The sequence below is a fragment of the Hemicordylus capensis genome, chromosome 3 (genome assembly GCF_027244095.1).
Source record: "Hemicordylus capensis ecotype Gifberg chromosome 3, rHemCap1.1.pri, whole genome shotgun sequence".
NCBI lineage: Eukaryota > Metazoa > Chordata > Lepidosauria > Squamata > Cordylidae > Hemicordylus > Hemicordylus capensis.
Genome location: NC_069659.1, coordinates 349,193,536 through 349,210,590, shown reverse-complemented (window position 1 = coordinate 349,210,590; position 17,055 = coordinate 349,193,536). Strand labels below are relative to the sequence as shown.

The 17,055-nt window shown below is 51.6% G+C and overlaps 1 protein-coding gene across 18 annotated transcripts in view; it reads left to right on the top strand.

Annotated features, from left to right (window-relative positions):
* The window catches only part of EIF4G1 (eukaryotic translation initiation factor 4 gamma 1), a 104,778-nt gene that overhangs the window by 5,907 nt on the left and 81,816 nt on the right, over nt 1-17,055 (top strand). For 5 of the 18 annotated variants that reach the window (XM_053306687.1, XM_053306685.1, XM_053306684.1 and 2 more), the window contains exons 2-4: nt 7,688-7,747; nt 12,101-12,209; nt 12,619-12,708. In XM_053306687.1, coding sequence (XP_053162662.1) covers nt 12,135-12,209; nt 12,619-12,708 — 165 coding nt within the window. In that variant the 5' untranslated portion in view covers nt 7,688-7,747; nt 12,101-12,134. Of the gene's footprint in view, nt 1-6,726; nt 7,221-7,687; nt 7,748-12,100; nt 12,210-12,618; nt 12,709-13,142; nt 13,176-17,055 lie in introns of those variants that run through there. The other 13 variants (XM_053306678.1, XM_053306672.1, XM_053306681.1 and 10 more) reach the window with 7 other exon arrangements.

The following is a 17,055-nucleotide window of genomic DNA, read 5'->3' as shown; positions in this document are numbered from 1 at the left end:
TACGATTCCCTACACAGAAGTTGTGAAGCATCCCTGAGAAATCTCTTTAGAAGCGACCTGTTTTGACTATAAATTGTGGAGTAAAAATGGGCTCAGCGTTCTTGCTGACATACTCTTGGACAAGTCCACACCTTGCATTACCTTGTAGTCTTAAGGCTCTCTCCTAATTATCTCCCTTTGAAGATGGTGCCTGCTATTATTTGTTCCTTGTTCACTTCTTGTCACAGCAGAAGGAATGAAGTGCTACCTTTGAGGCAGAGCACAAGGAAGAGACTGATGACAGGGTGCGGTGTAAAATGCTTCCTCTTCCCCTTCCCTTACTCTTTAGCTGGGGAAACTCCTGCCTGTCCAGAGTGTCTTGCATCCAACCAGGTGCCCTGTAGGAGTGGGACGCTTCCGTAACTGCTACTGCTACCAGCAAGAGACACAGGACACTGTTAATCTGGAAAAACTAGCCCCCTGGCTACCTTGAGAGCTGGTGTAGCAACTTCCCACTCAGTCCCCTATCTACAATGTGGGAGGTAATAAGGTACTAAAATAATGTGGGATGCTATGAAGTGCTGCATCAGTGTTGCTGATGCCACCACCTTCGGATTCCATATGTGCAATTGCTAATAGAATCCTCATTTCCCCCATGAGCTTTCATTGGAAGGGTAGGAGGAGTTGGACCCAGGTTGTGAGTGCAACAGTAACTTACTCTAAAGTAATTCAGACAGTAGGGGACGCTTCCTGGACTGTCTGCATGTCTTTTTTCCCTTTGTTCCTGAGAAAAGACTAGGCAGGCATCTGCTGAAGATGAAAGAGTTGCGTTCAGTGGAGAAAACAGAGAATTGTCTGTGTGGAAGGTCACTTAAGTGGAGAGCAAACCAGGGGCCCTCTACCATTCAGCTAAGGCCCCTTGGTTATCTTGTTGATAGCACCGGCATGGGGAGAGAGAGGTGTTCCCGGCAACTTCCAAGGCACCTGCTCAAGGTGATTTGATTAGTTCCTCCTTGCCACCCTGTCATCTATTTACGGGCAAGTTGGTTAAAGAGTAGCAAAAAGAAACCGCCCTCATGCCCGTCCTTTCGTGTATGAGTGAAGTGAGGATTCTAATTGACATTAGTAAAGTAGCAATTATTCTGGATTAATACAGAGTAAAAGGGTATGATTTTCCTTTATTGGGGCAATGACTCTGTAAGACAGCTGGCGTAAAGCATTCAAGAATAATGTGTTGTCCAGAATTCTATGCCATCCTCTTTGGTGTTTTTGGCTGAAAACTGCAGTGAGACTTGGCACCAGGGAGCTCCAAGTCACAGGTCAAAACAATGATCTGCACCACCCCAATATTCCTTATCCATTGTCAAGCCTGATGTTTAGGATTTTGATGTGACCCCAGGATTAAACCTCCAGCCTTCTATCCTATAATACATCTTTATTAATTTTGTTTTATCTTCGTTGCTTCATGGTATAGGAGTGGTAAACAGGGGAGCAGGTTGGGTGTGCAATTTCTAGCCTGTGCTTAGGTAAAGGTAAAGTTGTGCCTTTGAGGCGGTATTGACTCCTGGCGCCCACAGAGCCCTGTGGTTTTCTTTGGTAGAATACAGGAAGGGTTGACCATTGCCTCCTCCCTCACAGTATGAGATGATGCCTTTCAGAATCTTCCTATATTGCTGCTGCCTGATATAGGCGTTTAGGCAGCTGTATCTAAGAAATGTCAGTGTCTACTTGCTTTACCTCCCCTCCCCACTCCCAGTTCAGTAACCTAGGCTGCCTTATGCATGCCTTCCAGTGTGAGGGAGATCCCTTTATAATTTGCCTTCTGCCACTTGTGCAAGAGATGGAACTACTGGATGCATAAAAGCCCCCTCTACAGTGGGAGAAACTTGATGGACAAGGGGCTGGTAAAGGGAAAAACGTATTGATGCCATTCAGGGGAAATAATGTGTATATCATTGTATAATTTATTACTTTGTATAGCATCATCCCTGTACCTTATTTTACAGGATAACATAAACAAAAGAGATAGGTCCCTGCCGTGAAGTACAATCTGAAGTTTTGCTGGCGAGGGATAAAACAAAGGGAAGAGGGAATAGACAGTAATGCTGTGGGATTGAAGGGCTGAGCATTGCAGATGCTACTGTGAATGGATGTAGAAGCTACCCTAAGCAACTTGAAAACGGTACAGTTCCTGCTGTGTCCAAGATCCCTTGTGAAGTTTTGGCCAAACCTGCATTTGTTGTTCAGCAAGAGGATATTGCTATCCCACTTTGACAGATTGACCCATACATACAAATACTGCAAATGTATCGATTTCCCAGAGTTGGAAGTGTTGTGATCTTTATGGATGCATAACTGGAGCACCTGCAGGTGGGAGAGAGCTTCCAGCAGACTCGGGCTAACCTGCTGATACATCGGTTTCACAAAAATCTGGAGGGAATGGGGGAACATAAGGGGCCCCAAACCTCCAAAATTGCCCCACTGTAACCCAATGGAGAGGCATGTTTGTGGACTCAGAGGGCATTTGACAGGCAACCAAATGGGCGGTGCTAATGGTAAGGGGGTGGTAAGGAGGGCTTGAACAAAATGAGTGGGAACTTTCTCAGCTTGAAGAATATGCCCTTAAGACAGCCACAGTAGGAAGAAAAGGAATTGGGACCTTGCATCAGTGCCCCCCTCCCCCAACAGAAAAAAACAGTCTGCATATGCAGAGAAGACCCAAGTTATGACAGGGACTCCTGTCTTGATGCTGACTTTTGTTTGCTCAGGCACAGGCTCAGGTAACATGAAGGGATGTGCACGAACGGGTTCGGAGGCCTTTTTACGGACTTCCGAACTGGTTCGAAGGTTTGACGGTGGCGGGGTACCTTTTAAGGAGCTGGGAGGGTGCTTCCCCCGCTGGTGATGTGGTTAAAAATGGTCACGCGGGGTGGCAGCGTACCTTCTTGGGGCCATTTTTAAACACAGCGCCAGCGGGCGAAGCGGGGATGGGAGGTAAGAGCGCCCTTCCTGCCCCTTAAAGGTAGCCCCCCCCCGCATCGAACCAGCACATGGTAACATTCGCACATATTTTTGTGCATATACTGCATGGGCTATACAGTTTTTTTGGGGTTTTTTTGCTAGTGTGTGTGTCTAGTTAAGTGGTTGTGGGTTACACAAATTCATTTTTACATACTGGTATTACTCTTGGCTGGAGGGAGAGGGAAGCCAGGGAAGCAACCAGAGCTTTTCAACACTGGGAGCGGATCAGCCTTGGCTGGGCTCCATCACACCTGCCCTCCTCCTGCCCTACCTGGCTCTGGGCACAGAATGCATGTGGGGTGGAGTTTCAGAGCCCAGAGGGCCCCATTTGTGCTTGACCAGCCAACAGCTCGCATTCCCTGCCTTGGCCATGACCTGGATCTTGCAGGGCTCCATGCTTGTGTTTTGGTTCTGGCTTTGTTTCAGCTAACGGGTACAGGCAATATTTTTATTTATTTATTTTATTTAACATATTTGTATTCTGGCCCAAACGCAAGTCTCTGGGCGGTTTATAAAGGTGTGGGTTATGCATTTTTAAAAAACATAAATCCTAATTTTCTGCGGGTTATAAAGATTATAATCAACTGCGGAGTGTATGTGCAAAAATATGGTACTGTAACATTTTGTTGCCTGTCTGTGCTTGCATTAAATTATGCAGCTTCATTTCATAAAACCAGGCTGTGCCCTAGCCTAATTTTTCATTCTGTGAAATGGGCACCATAATTGAGATACTGCCCAGAGTGGTTTAGGCAGAGCCTTTCACATCCCATTTCCTGTATTAACTTTCGTCAAAAAGATTATGGTGCCTGTGGACAGAGGGGTTGAAACTGGTGCCTGCCAGATTTTAGCACAGTTCAGATGAACTAATACAAAGGAAAGCAACATTCCCTACCTTGGGCTGTCTGACAGGAATTCCTTCTTTAGGCCAAATATACTGGTGATCATCTGGAGCTTTCACAAAAGATTTAACTAGGAAGGGAAAACTCATTATTTTTTTCAAGTTGGATCTCCCGAAAAATTAGAGGGAGGAAAAAACAACATAACATGGATTAGAGGGGCAAATATCCACTATTACTGAAAAGTCTATGCTACTGCTCACCTGGGTTCTTAGTAAAAACAACACCACCTTTTCGGCAGTGTGAGGATTAGACTTAAAACTATATTCTGTGATTCACAGTGCAAGAGTAGTCATGCAGATACATAAGAATATTCTCTCTCAACAATGAAGAAAAAGCAGCTGAAAATACAGCACTTTCCTGGAATGAAACCATACTCCTTGAGCACATGCAGTGTGCATTCCTTCCTCCTTGATCTCCTGCCTCCTTGGCCGGCTGGCTTTTTCTGTTAGGGGCAACTTGGCAGTTCACCTGCGCAGATCCTGTTGAGCTCTGCCCCCTGCAGGATCGCTGATGCACTTTTAAAGGAGTTCATAAGTTGGCTTTCCTGTTTGTGAGGCAGCAGCACGCTTCTGTCTGCTGTGCTTGGCAGACAGAGCAGCTGGGCTGATCATGGAACCTTTGGGAACATCAGACAGTGTTCAGGTTAACAGCCCCGTAATACAGGAGTTCTCAGGCTTGGGTCTCCAGATAGGTGGGGATGATGGGAGTTGTAGTCCAACAAAATCTGGTTATCCAAGCCTATGAAGACCTGCTTGAACATACAGTAAGTGTTGTATTGCTCTTTGTGAGAGCCATTTTCTACTCAAGAGACTTTGGTGCACACTCAAACATGTAAAGTGAGAGTGTGACAAGATTGCAGCATGTATGTTTGTGGGGTGCAAAGGCTGCTGTAGCTCTTTGTTGGGGCAGACCTGACTGAAGCAACCTTAAGAGAGGAGTGGGGAGGGCTGAGTCTTCATTCCTGAGTATTCGTTAGAGAAGGGTCTTTCACACTGCTTCAGCCAGTGTGCTCGATTTGTCAGGGAATCCTGTTAGGATCTTCTCATGTGGCTTTACTGAAAATGGTCCTCCTCATGGGGGAAAGGCAGGCGGATTCGTTAGGAGCATCGGAAGCTGCCTTACTGAGTTCAACCATTGGCCCATCTAGCCTAGTCTTGCCTGCTCTGACTGGCAGTGACTCTCCAGGGTTTCAGGCAGGAGTCTTGCTCAGACCTACCTGGAGATGCCAGAGCGTGGACCTGGGGCCTTCTGCCTGCAAAGCAGGTGCTCTGCCGCTCGGCACCTTCCAGTACAGCACAACACTATGCGGAATAATCCCTGCGGAAGTGCCCAGCACCAATTTCTCTTGCTCACGTGCAAGCAGTCTAAATGTATGGGGGAGAGGCCAGCACTGATTATATAAAGCTGTCTGTAGCTGCAGTGGCTGGAGACGGAATGCATGTGTCTGACTGTCCCGCCTGAGCCCGATCCTGTGCGGTCTCCCAGCTGGCAATAGCTCAGTGAGCATGGGAGCAGAGAGGGGTCTTGGTGGGTGAGCCCAGTTTCCAGTCCAGCCAGGTCTGGGACTCTGGGCCAGCTTTGAGCCTGGGTGGCTGTTGGTTTTGTTTGGAAAGGCAGCTGCTGCAGCTGTTTGCTTCGCCGTAAAGCCCCAGCTCTGGCAAGCAGGCGGGTGCCCCGGGCTGGACAAGCTTCCTTCCTTTCTCCCCGCGCGGGTGTTGCTTGCTTGCCACTTCTCTCAGGGTGGCAACGGACTTTTTGGCTGTGTTTTCCTTCCAGGAGAGTATGCTTGAGAGGAAGGGGGTGGTGGTGGTGGTGAACAGTAGTAATTAGTGGCTTTTAATGTTCAAAGTCTTTCATATACATTATCTTGTTATCATCCTTTCAGCAACCTGTAAAGCAGGTCAGTGGTGTTCTCCTCCTCTGGCTGATGGGGAGGGGCGAGGTAGTGAAAGAGAGAGGCTTGCCTGTGCCTAATGAGTTCCTGGTATGTGGAAGAGGTGAATCCTGTAGCATCCAGGCTCCCAGCCGCTTAGCCCCTGTGCTCCTCGAGTTTGGCAGGGAAAGGGGTCAGCTTGTGAAGATGGAGACTCTGGGCTACGTGGGTTGGAGATCTGAGGGCCAGGGAAGAGCCTGGACCCTCTGGAAAACAGGTGGACGCCAGGAAGGTGGTAGAAGAGTAAACTGGAGATGTGGCAAGTTACAGGATTGACTGAGCAGCTGCAGGCCCATCTTGACGGTTCAAACCCCAATATGGCCAGGGCATGAGCCCTGCTTAAAACAGGGTTCAGTACTAGAAGGGTAACTACTGCTGGCTATCACTGAAGTTGGGGGTTCTCAGTAGGGATGTGCACAAACTAGTTCATGCACTCCCGGGAGGCGGGGTGTGTGTGCCCTGACCTGTCCCGCTGTTCCTCCGCACCCCACGCGTCAGCCATTTGCGTGGTGACATTCACTGGGGCTGCAAGAAGGTCTGCTGCAGCCCCACACCCAACGCTTTTGGGGAGAGCGCCGGTGGGGGGCAAAGTGGTGGGGCAGATAAGGGCACCCTCCTTGCCCCTCAAAGGAACCCTCCCCCCGCCTCCAAACCGACTTGAATGCTGGACTTCCAAACTGGCTTGGCACTCCAGAAAAGGAGTGCTGAACCGGTTCGTGCACGTCCCCAGTTCTCAACCCTGGGTTCCCAGCTGTTGTTGGACTACAAAACCCATCACCCCCAGCCTTCTTCCATTGTGGCTGGGGGTGATGGGAGTTGCAGTCCAACAACAGCTGGGAATCCGAGGTTGTGAACTCCTGTCCTAATAGAGAGGTTTGGTTTTTCCGTGTTGGCTAGTTATTGTGCATACCTGTGCATGTGGTGGGTCCAGATTGGGGCCTGAGGCGGAGAGTAATTTTGCTTGAAGCTACAAGGCGTCTTGCTGTTTGCAGGGGGACTGGCTCTCAAGGCTTGATATCCTGAATCACTGGAGCGATGCCTCCGTGAACTCCCCTCCCTGCTTCCCCGATCATCTCCACATCCCGCCCCGGCCAAGCCGCTTGCACGGTCTTATTCTCCAAGTGGCCTTAGTCGTATTTCCCCCTCTCCCGCTGGAGCCGAAGGTCCAAGCCCCGCCTCGTCCAGTCCCTTCTGCACGTGCTGACTTGGAGGGCGGTGCTGTGGGGTGGGCCGCTTCCTCTCCTTTGCCTTCTGCACTTTGGGACGGGGCGAGGCTGGGCCCGCTCCCGGGTGAGGCGAGGCCTCCCGTGGGTGTCGGCGCTGTGAAATGGCGCAGCAGCATCTGGGCTCCCCCCACCAGCTGTCTAGTCCTTGCTCTGGTAGCACAGGTGGGTGTCTGGTTGCTTGGCCCTGCCAAGGGGGGAGAGGCTGGGCTGGGCTGGGCCGGGAGCATGCCTGCCTGCCTGCCTGCCTGCCTTTCTCCTCCTCCTCCTGCTGTGGCTGCCTGTGCAATGCCAGTGACTCAGGCTTCTAGGCGTGGGATTGTCTCCGACTGGTTTGGGCAGTGCTGGGGCCGAATGGCTGTGACTGTGGGTGGGGTTTTGGGTGCTCCCTGGTTCTCCTCAGCCTCTCGCTTCTTCTCTCTCCGTCTCGGTGTCTCTGCAGTGCAGCAGACTCTGCGATCTGACACCACCGGCAGCTCCCGGCACTCATGTTCCCGGCCTTCTCCGGGTGGGGGTGGGGGGCTGTCCCCTGCCTTGCCCATGTTTGGCGAGCCCGACCCTGCTGCCGCCGCCGCCGCTGCCGCAGCCTCACAGACTGATCTTCTTTTCCCTCCTCTGTCGTTTCCTCCAAGTCTGTCGGATGAAAAGTCTCCGCTGCTCGCGAAACTGGCCGGGGTTTTTCCGACTTAGGGGTGAGTATTTTCCGTCTTCTCTTCCTGCTCTTGGTGTGGGTCTGGGGGTGGGGAGGGAGGCTCCTTCCCCTTGGAGCCCCGGACTCTCTTTTGCCCCAGTCCTGTCTTAGCATTCTGGAAGATTTGGGGTGGGGTGGGGGGGAGAAATGAATCCCGGAGCCCAAATATTTTCTTCTGCTTAGTGATGGGCTTGAACCTGTCCTGAGAGAATGGCTTGGCCTGGGGAAGGGGGAGGGCTTGTTGGGGAGCTGACCCCCCCCTGAAAAGGAATTCATGGCAGGGAGGAAAAAATGACCCCCACCGCAGAATGGCCACCTCCTAGGCCTTTGGGCAGCACTGCCTGTGCTTCAGAACTTCACACTGGTCTGTCGAAGCCTGTCAGGCGACTGCAGGTGTTTGTGGAGCCCCCAGCCCCACCCCGAGACCATAGCTTGGCCTCCTCCAGCCCCTCTGGGCCTTTGGCGTTCTGGGATGGCCCCCTTCCTCTGTCCTCGGAAGGCTCTCCTGCGGCTTGTGGGCTTGGAACAGGGTGGCCCCCATGCCTGGAAGTTCAGAACTGTTTGGGGCCAGCTCTTGCGACGGCCTTGGGCCCCATAGCAACTTGGGGGGCTGCTTCCTGTGGAAGAGGCTGGAGTCTGTGCCCTCGTTAAGGGTGTGTGTGTGATGCTGCTCCATCATTCATGGCTGCTTGGGGAGGGGGGGCAGGGTTGTTGTGCACGGTATAGTTGTGGTTGGTGTAGCTCCTGCCTCCCCCCCCCGCCCCCCCCCCCGAAGGTGGCACACAGGAAATGCTGGTCCTTTTAGAAAAAAACAAAACCCCCAAGCTGTGGCCTCCTGGTCTAGTGAGAGCTGAGAAGACTGAGGCAAAGGAAAGGGCGTCTCTGGAAACTGGTAGCTGTAGCCCCCGCTGTGGAGATGAAGACATCGGTGCTGCTGTCTCTCCCCCCCCCACCCCCGGCACATTTTTGCCAGTCCTCTGCAAAATCTGCAGAGTAGAGATCCTTGCTGGGTGCTCTCCCACCTGCCTCTGGGGTTGTCGGGGTGTCCTCACCAGGGTCCACCTAGCCAGGGCCGGGCTGTGCCGTGTGCTTGGCTGGAAGCCCTGCAGAAGCTTCCTGGTCCCTGCCCTGCTTTTTTTTTTTTTGCATTGCGTATGCTTCCTCCTCTCCCCCAAGTCTCCCTCGCCTGAAATGCTGACAGCAGCAGCCCAAGAGTCGGGTTACAGCCAGGCTCTGGGTCTGTTTGGGTAGAGCGGCTGAGGAGGGCCCTCTTTCTAGGCCACCCTGCCTGGGTGCCCCCTCTCTTCGCTCCTGCCTCCTGTTAGGTGGCAGAGGGCCCTGCACCACCCCCTATTCAGGCCCACAGGAGTCGATCCCCAGGAGATTCCACAGGATGGCTGTGTTGCTGTTTACTCTTCTTCTTCGCTGCTCTGGCTGCAGCTCCCCCTGACCTTTGCACCTGTGTGTGTGTGTGTGTGTGTGTGTGTGTGTGTGTATTGCTGCTGGTGGGGTTGCAGCTGGCTAGTCTTTGCTAGACTGAGGCCTGTAGACTGTCAGGAGGTTTCTGAAAGCTCTCTTCTCTCCCCCTGCCCCCCCTCCCCAAGTATGCATTTGGCAAAACCTAGAGATGGAGGGTGTCTAGGGACTTAGGGAGCGACCTTATACCGTCAGAACAGTGGTGCATCTAGCTCAGTATTGTCTGCATGGTCTGGCAGTGCCTTTCCCAAGGTTTCAGGCAGGGATCTTTTCCAGCCCCACCTGCATTGAACCCCCGGCCAGTGTTCCCTGTTACCAGGGATTCCCAGATACTGTTGACTACAACTCCCAGCATCCTCAGCTGCAGTGGCCTTTGGGGATTGTGGGAGTTGTAGTCAACTGCGAATCCCTGTTACAGGGATCACTGCCTGGGACCTTCTGCATGCCACACAGATACTCTGCCACTGAGCTACGGCCCCACTCTCCCTCCTACTTTACAGGAGTTGATTGCCCAAGCAACAGTCCTTTTCCTCCTCCTCATTCCCACCTTGCTGAATTAATAGCCCTGGCTTAGGTACAGGCCTGGAGCTGGCTTGTCTCTTGCCTGTCCTTCCTTGTACCAGGGAGCACAGTAGGGAGGAGAGTGGAGACATGCTGAATCTGTGCAGCTGTGCGAGGGGCTCCATTTGTCCTGGTCCCAGCCTCGTGCAGCTTTGGAGAGTGCGTGGCAGAGGTGGGGGACTTCTAGGGAGTGTGCTGTGGATTTCTGTGTTGGGTTCAGAGGAGGAGGCTGACCTTGAAGTCCTTGCTCAGCCTGGCCACTCACCTACCCCAGCAACCTAAAGCTGAATGAGATGATGTGCAGCAGGCTCTGAAATGCACAGGGGAAAGGACGACTCCTGCAGAGACGCTGAGTTGAGGGATTGACTTTCCAGTTGCTGCTTTAGCAAGTGGTCTGGCTTCTGTGGCTTGTCGGGGGTCTGGTTAGAAGATGTGGTTTAGATCAGTGGTTCCCCGACTGGTTTTTCGTTGTGGTTGCAGGTAGGGCCGCCGAAGGTGCAGGTGCTTGCTGTTGTGGTCGCAGGCAGTCACATCCGATCAAAATCAGTGGAAGAAACTGCAGTGCCCTGGTGGCCATGACTGTGGTCTGAAGGCATATGATGCATCAACTGTGCTGAAGCTAAGCAGGTCTGCGTCTGGTCATTACCTGGATGGCAGATTGTCTAGGAACTCTTATGTCAGATGGCCGTGTCATTTATAAATGCAATACATTTGAGAAACCCTTGCATGTTGATTGTCCGTCCTTTTGCTTAGTGGAGACACTGGACTCTGGGACTGCTTGAGTCCAAAGGCATTCTACATCCTGCATGCTAGGGAGACAATGTTGAGCCACTGGGCGTTCGTTGGAGAGGTTTGATGTGAGAATTATCTGTAACTTCAGGATAAGGATTGGCTCTGAGGGCTGGGCCGGTTGGTCCGGGATGCGAAGCAGGGCTGGGCGTGAGCTGGAAGAGGTGCCGTGTGGCGCTGCCGCCATGTTTTTGAAGCTTGTGTGGAATCTTGTCTGTACTCATTACTGGATGCTGCCTGATTTGGAGGTGGGGAGCTTCCAGCCGATTCAGGACCCCTTTGGTACCTTTTTGTTTGTGTGTTTTTGAGAAGTTATTAATTAAGGTTAATTGGGGCTGTCCATGAGCTTGCAAGATTTTGTGCCCACAATTAAATAGTACACATCATGGAGAAAGTTAGTGAACTGGTTTTTTGGAGTGGATGGGCAGGAGGATAATAATTCGGAAATGTCTTATTAGCAGGAGACAGAGGAAAGGAGAGGACATAGTAGTACCAAGTGAGTTGGATCTGTTTCTGAGAGTGGTAGCAACTAACCAGATCTCAGAGGTACCTCTCGCTTTCTCATTTTTTGCTGTTGTCACTATGACCGGTAAATCTCAAGCCCTTATTCAGACACTCTGCTGTATGTACACTCAGGAGTCCATACGTGTGTGTGTGAGAATGACTTTCCCTCTGTTCACTTAAAAGTGAATCTGGCTCCAGGCACCCAGAAATGCAGGATACAGATAGGCAATGTATTGCTGTATGCGCATTTGACATAATGCATAACTGTACCTGCGTACATTGCACAGACTATTCGTGCATTGAACATAACACATGAATAAGGCTGTTCTTCATTCAGATCATTCCATGAGAAGCTTGTACTGAAATTGACCACCTAATATTTGTGGGGCTTCCAGAGGTTAGGATGCTCTTCTGTGGTGGTGCTACAGAAATGCAGGGCGTCTTCAGGTGGCAGAAAAGCAGTGTCAGACTGGCTAAGCACAGGCACAGAGTGAGTGTGTTTGTGAGAAGGAAAGCCTCCAGTGGGTTACTAGGCTACCAGAAGTGTGGTGGGCATCCCAGTTTGGTTTCAAAGATGTGTGGTTGCCTATGAGGTCCTTGGGCCTACTCTTGGTGGCAGCTGTAATGCCCTTCTGCTGGATTTTCACCAGCAGGCACCCATGTTCCATTCTTCTCAGAGCTGCACAGCTTGGGCCTGCCAGCTGTTTTTGGACTACAGCTCCCATCATCCCCAGCGGCCAGCAGTCAGAGTTGATGGGAATTGTAGGCCAAATGTCTGCAGGAGGGCAGATGTTGCTTGTCACTTGCACTGCAGGGTTCCATGCATGTGTGGAAGCCATCTTGGCACCCTCTGGCCTGGCCTGGCCTGTGGCCTTGTGAGTGCCATTTGAGTCCCGGGTGCTCCCTTCCCAGGTGCTTTTCCATCCCCTTCTCTGGGCTTGGACCTTATTCTGGTGGGATCTTGGCTCCTAAAGATGTGCTTAGACCCAATTCATGAAGCCTCTCTCGCTCTCTATCCCGACAGGTAGCAAGGGGATCCTTATGCAGCACCACGTGAAATGAACAAAACTCCACAGCCCTCAGGAGGAACCCCATCAGCCCCACACCCCTCCCCTTCTCCTGGACTTCCACAGGTAAGCAGTCGTCCCTCTGTCCTAGGATAGTGCAGAGAAACGGGTCTCCCCCCCCAGCCCCCGCTGCCTGCTCTGCCTTCTCTAGTGGCTTAAAAGACTCCCCCCCCCCCCGTTCTGTGTGAGTTGTTCCAAATGCACCTTTCTGCAACAACACGCCTCTCTTCTGCTTGGGGCTCATTTTTGTGATCTGGGAGCGTGTGGGGTGGTTTGAACAGGCTTGCAAGAGGGGATTTAATCAGGCCGGCCCTGTTGTGAGCTTGGGCTTAGAGCCGCTGCGAGCTCTGCGGACTCCGGCGAACCTTTGCGCGGCCGATCTCCTGCCTGGGCGGTGGTTGGGGGTTTGGGGCGGCTGCTGAAGCGGCTAACCTCCTTCTCTTCCTTCTGCCTGCCTCCCCCCCCCCCCAACCAGCAGTCAGCATTTCCTCCTGGCCAGACGGCACCTGTGGTTTTTAACCCAGCGCAAGCTACCCAAATGAATACGCCTTCCCAGCCTCGGCAGGTAAGAGGGGAGGTGGGGCGAGGGTGGCTGCTGCTCTTCTCCTTCTTCTCAGGCCACAAGACTCTCCGAGGTGGCAGCCGGGACCTCTCCGCCGGGCTGCCAAACAGGTTCTTCCGCGGGGCTGCAGGGCACAAGGAGCCCTGTGGGCTGACTCGGTCTGCAGGCGCCGCTGACTCAGGCATGCCTCCGCAGCGTGTGCCAGGTGGGGATGCTGGTCAGGGCGAGCGCAGCGGAGCCAGCCACGAAGGCAAGAGGTGTGGTGGAACCGGGTCCTGTCCTTGGCTGATGGCCTGGCCCTTGCAAGGCGGGCTCGGGCAGGGTGCGAATGGGCAGGCAGGGCAGCTCGGCCACTCCAAGGAGTGTGGGGGGTGGGCTTGTGAACGGAATGATGATCTGCTCTTGTCTCCTCTCCCCCCTGCTCTTTCTTGTCTTAGTTTCCAGCAGGGCCTCGTGCTTTACACCAGCAGGTACTAACCCTTCTGTCTCTCCCCGCTCCCTCTCCGCATGCTGTCTGCAATCCTGGGGGGGGGTGGGTGGGTTGTAGCCACGCAGGGCTGTGTTTGGGCACTGCAGGGAAACTGGCTGGAGAGCAAAGGGCTCCTGATAGCTTGTCCTGGCCTGCAAGGACATCAAGGCCTGGCAGTGACGCCGTTACTAAGAGGCTGAGCGATGAAGCCCCCGGTCCAAGGTTACATCTGCCTTCTACTCATAGGTGGCCCTGGGCTGACCATGTTCACTCGGCCTTGGCTCCCTGTGCTCAGGGTGGGGATGATAAACATACTGGCCCACCTTTTAGGGTATTGCAAGATGATATATATGTGAGGTGCCGCATACATGCCAAAGATTGTGTTCTTTGTAAAAGGAACCTTCTGTAGGTTGCCCAGCCTTGAAGCGCATGGAAAAAAGGGGCCAGTTTCCCTGCCGTGTCCATAGCATAGCACCTCTTCTCTTCCCGTGATGTGACATGCATGGTGCCTGACTCATGATAGCTGCTTCTCTGCTGCTGTTTCACCTCCTTGGAAAATGCTGCTTCTGCTGGTGTGTCCTCCCCACCCTCTCTCAACATCAGAGGACTTGCTGCCCCTCCCTTCCAGGCCATATTTCCCCTCCCCATGGAATTAACTGCCCCTCTGCACCCAGTGGTGGGCCTCAGGACCATTCAGAGCCACTGGCAGTGTTCCTTCTAAGGCGTGCGCATGTATGCACGCTCCCAAGTTTTTTGATGTCTGCTCAGTTTATTTTGGATTCCGCTCAGGTTAAATCGGGAAGGCCTCGCGCACATACTGTCTTGAGAGTGCCGCTCAGAACAAAATTCTGTCCGCACACAGATGGAAAAAATTTAGAGAGAACACTGGCCTGCTCCTCATTCTCCCTCGCCATCACGATTGCTTTCTTGTGTATTGTCCTTCTAGGGCAGTGGTTCCCAAAGTGGGAGCCCCCAGATGTTGCTGAACTACAGCTCCCATCACCTCCAGCCACAATAAATGGTAGCTGGGGCTGATGGGAGTTGTAGTTCAGCAACATCTGGAGGCTCCCACTTTGGGATTCGCGGTTCTAGGGACATGGGCTGCATTATGGACGTTTCCTAGTGTGTTCTCCAGCAAACTGCCTGATGCTGCGAATAAGAAGAGCCTCTCCTGCCCCCAGTTTCCCAACTCTCCTTGCAACCCCTTGGCTGTGGTGGCCTCCACGTTTAGGGTGCTCAGCCATTGGCTTGGCTTGAGAGAGGGGGCAAGAGAGCCAGCAGAGCTTTCAGGACGTCGTCCAAGGCTTTGTCCCTTGAGCTTCAGTTAATGTTAACTTGGAGGAGATCTGGCCAAAGGTTTGAAGTTCACTTCCTGCTCAGCACAGCTCTGTGCCCCATAATATGGCTCAGGCGGTGCTTCATAAAACCCTCAACCTTTAACTCTCCACCCGCACCCCGCGTGCTACTGTTCAGGAGTTTTAAAAGGCTAGGTCTGTGATTCCGAGCTGCTCCATGGGTGCCTCAATTCCTTTGTCCGGTTCTTGAATCCCAGCTATGGTGGTGATGGAGACAGCGGCTCCCTTAGCTTGGACTCTGGCTGCTTCCTTTGCTAATCTGGCCAGGCTTCGAGTTGTGCCTGCACTCAAGCAGAGTCACCCATCACCAAGCTGGCACTTACGATTGTTGAGATGGCCCTTCTTGTTAGCGCGCACGTGTGTGGTAGTGTGCCACCACTGGCCATGCAAGGGTCGAGGACTTGGGTTTTTAGTTGGGAGCTTGCGGGCTGCATCAGATCTCCGATAGTCCTGGTGTTCTTTACCTTGGGTCCCATGTTGTGGGACTGCAATTCCTATAATCTCCAGTGGGCCATTGTGACTGGGGATGATGGGAGTTGTAGGCCAGCAACATCTGGGGGCCCTAGATTGAGAATCCCTTTTCTAGTCGTTTGCTAGGCTGTGAACCAGGAAGATTCTGATTCAAATTCTGCCTCTGCTTGTATTTTTAGTTGGTGGCTTTCAGCAAACCCCAGTCTCTCGTGCTTGATATTGGCCTAAATTACGGAACTGTTCTAAGATCACTATGAACAGTGCATTCCGAACATTTGAAGGCAGTATGTAAATATTTTGATGTTGATGATGATTAAGGCTTATCCTAGTTGCCATGTTCCTTTATGGTACTGATGCTCGATGCTCATTTACAAGTGGGTGGTGGCCATTATGTGTTGCATGTGCGCCCTCCTAAGGAGCCACAAAGCAAAGAGCGCTTTGGAACATAGGAAGCTTCGTTATACCAAGTCAGGCCATTGGTCCATCTAGTTCAGGATTGTCTGCACAGATTGGCAGTGGCATCTCCAAAGCTGCAGGTGGGAGTCTGTCTCAGCCCTATCTGGAGATGCCAGGGAGGGAACCTGGAACCTTCTGCATGTAAGCAGGCAGATGCTCTTCCCAGAGCAGCCCCATCCTCTAAGGGGAATATCTCACAGTGCTGACATATAGTCTCCCATCCAAATGCAAACTAGACTAGATCCTTAGCAAAGGGGACAATTCATTCTTGCTGTCACAAGACCAGCTCTCCTCCCCTTTGACTCATGGCAGGTCAAGCTACTGGGAAGCTCCACCCCACAACTGTATATTGGAGGACTAGAGAGACCCAGGGCCAATGGTTACAGCTCTAACTGTTGCTAATGTAACTCACGACAGATGCATACTGACTCTGGGACCACTCGTTGTTACAGATCAAGAAATGGTGCTTGGCCATTGATGGCACACCATAATGCCCATGACACTGTGCCCCCCTTTCCCTTGGCGTTTGGATTCCCTTTCTCTCTGTGAGTCTGCTTAGTACTTATACCTGGCTACCCCGAGGACTCTGGCTACTTGGACTCAGATCTTGTTCACTTGGGATATGCTCAGGAGGCAGCAAGGGGTCCAGTATTGGTTACTGCGCACACACTTCTTCGGGACCTGGAGAATGGCTCTCTTCCTTTCTTCGAGGGGCTGCCCAAAGATTTCAGGAGGCAGTTGAACTAGGAATAGTGTTCATAGTGGGGAGCAGCTGAAAGGTGTTTGTTTTCTGTAGTAATAGATATGAGGATTTCAGTAACAAAGATTATTGGTTTAGTCCTGGGTAGTGTTTCCTGAACAAGGATTCCCAGATGTTGTTGACAACTCCAGCATCCTCAGCTGCAGTAGCCTTTGGCTGAGGATTATGGGAGTTATTCAGGGAACACTGTTCCTGAGAAAAACTGGACCAGCTAAAAACAGTTGAGGTTCCTTTTTTCAAGTGCTTTGAGAATTTGAAATAAGTATTAAGCAAAATAACAATTGTATTCAAAGAATAACATTTCTCACTGTCAAATAGCGTATACGTTGTTTACAGCACATAGTTATGCCATTCTAGCACATGTTGAACTCCAAGCATATTATGTTCACGTATTGTATCAGTGATCTTTGATAAGCTGCATATCTCACCAAAATAAACACATCCTATCATTTCCTCACTCATTCAGTTGTTCCTGGTGCAAAGATCACTTTCTGAAATGCCAAAATCACTTTCTTACTGTCACCAGAGCACTTCGAATTGGATTGTATAAAGACTTGTCAAAGGAAACTATTTTTACATAGTTCACCAAAACAAGGCTCTCAAATTAAATGAACATTTAATAGTTGTTTCTGCTACTGTTTTCCCAAGAAAATTTAGCTCTATCATGTAACTACCACTTATGGATGAAATCCCTCCTGGAGTTTGCACAGAACCAACACCTTCCATCACTATTCTTGCATTTCTTAATTATTTCCATGGTAAAATGCATTGCATGCCATCTTAAAATTTTTCTCTCTGATATCCAAGCCAATTGCAATGGGAAACCTTTGGGGAGTTTA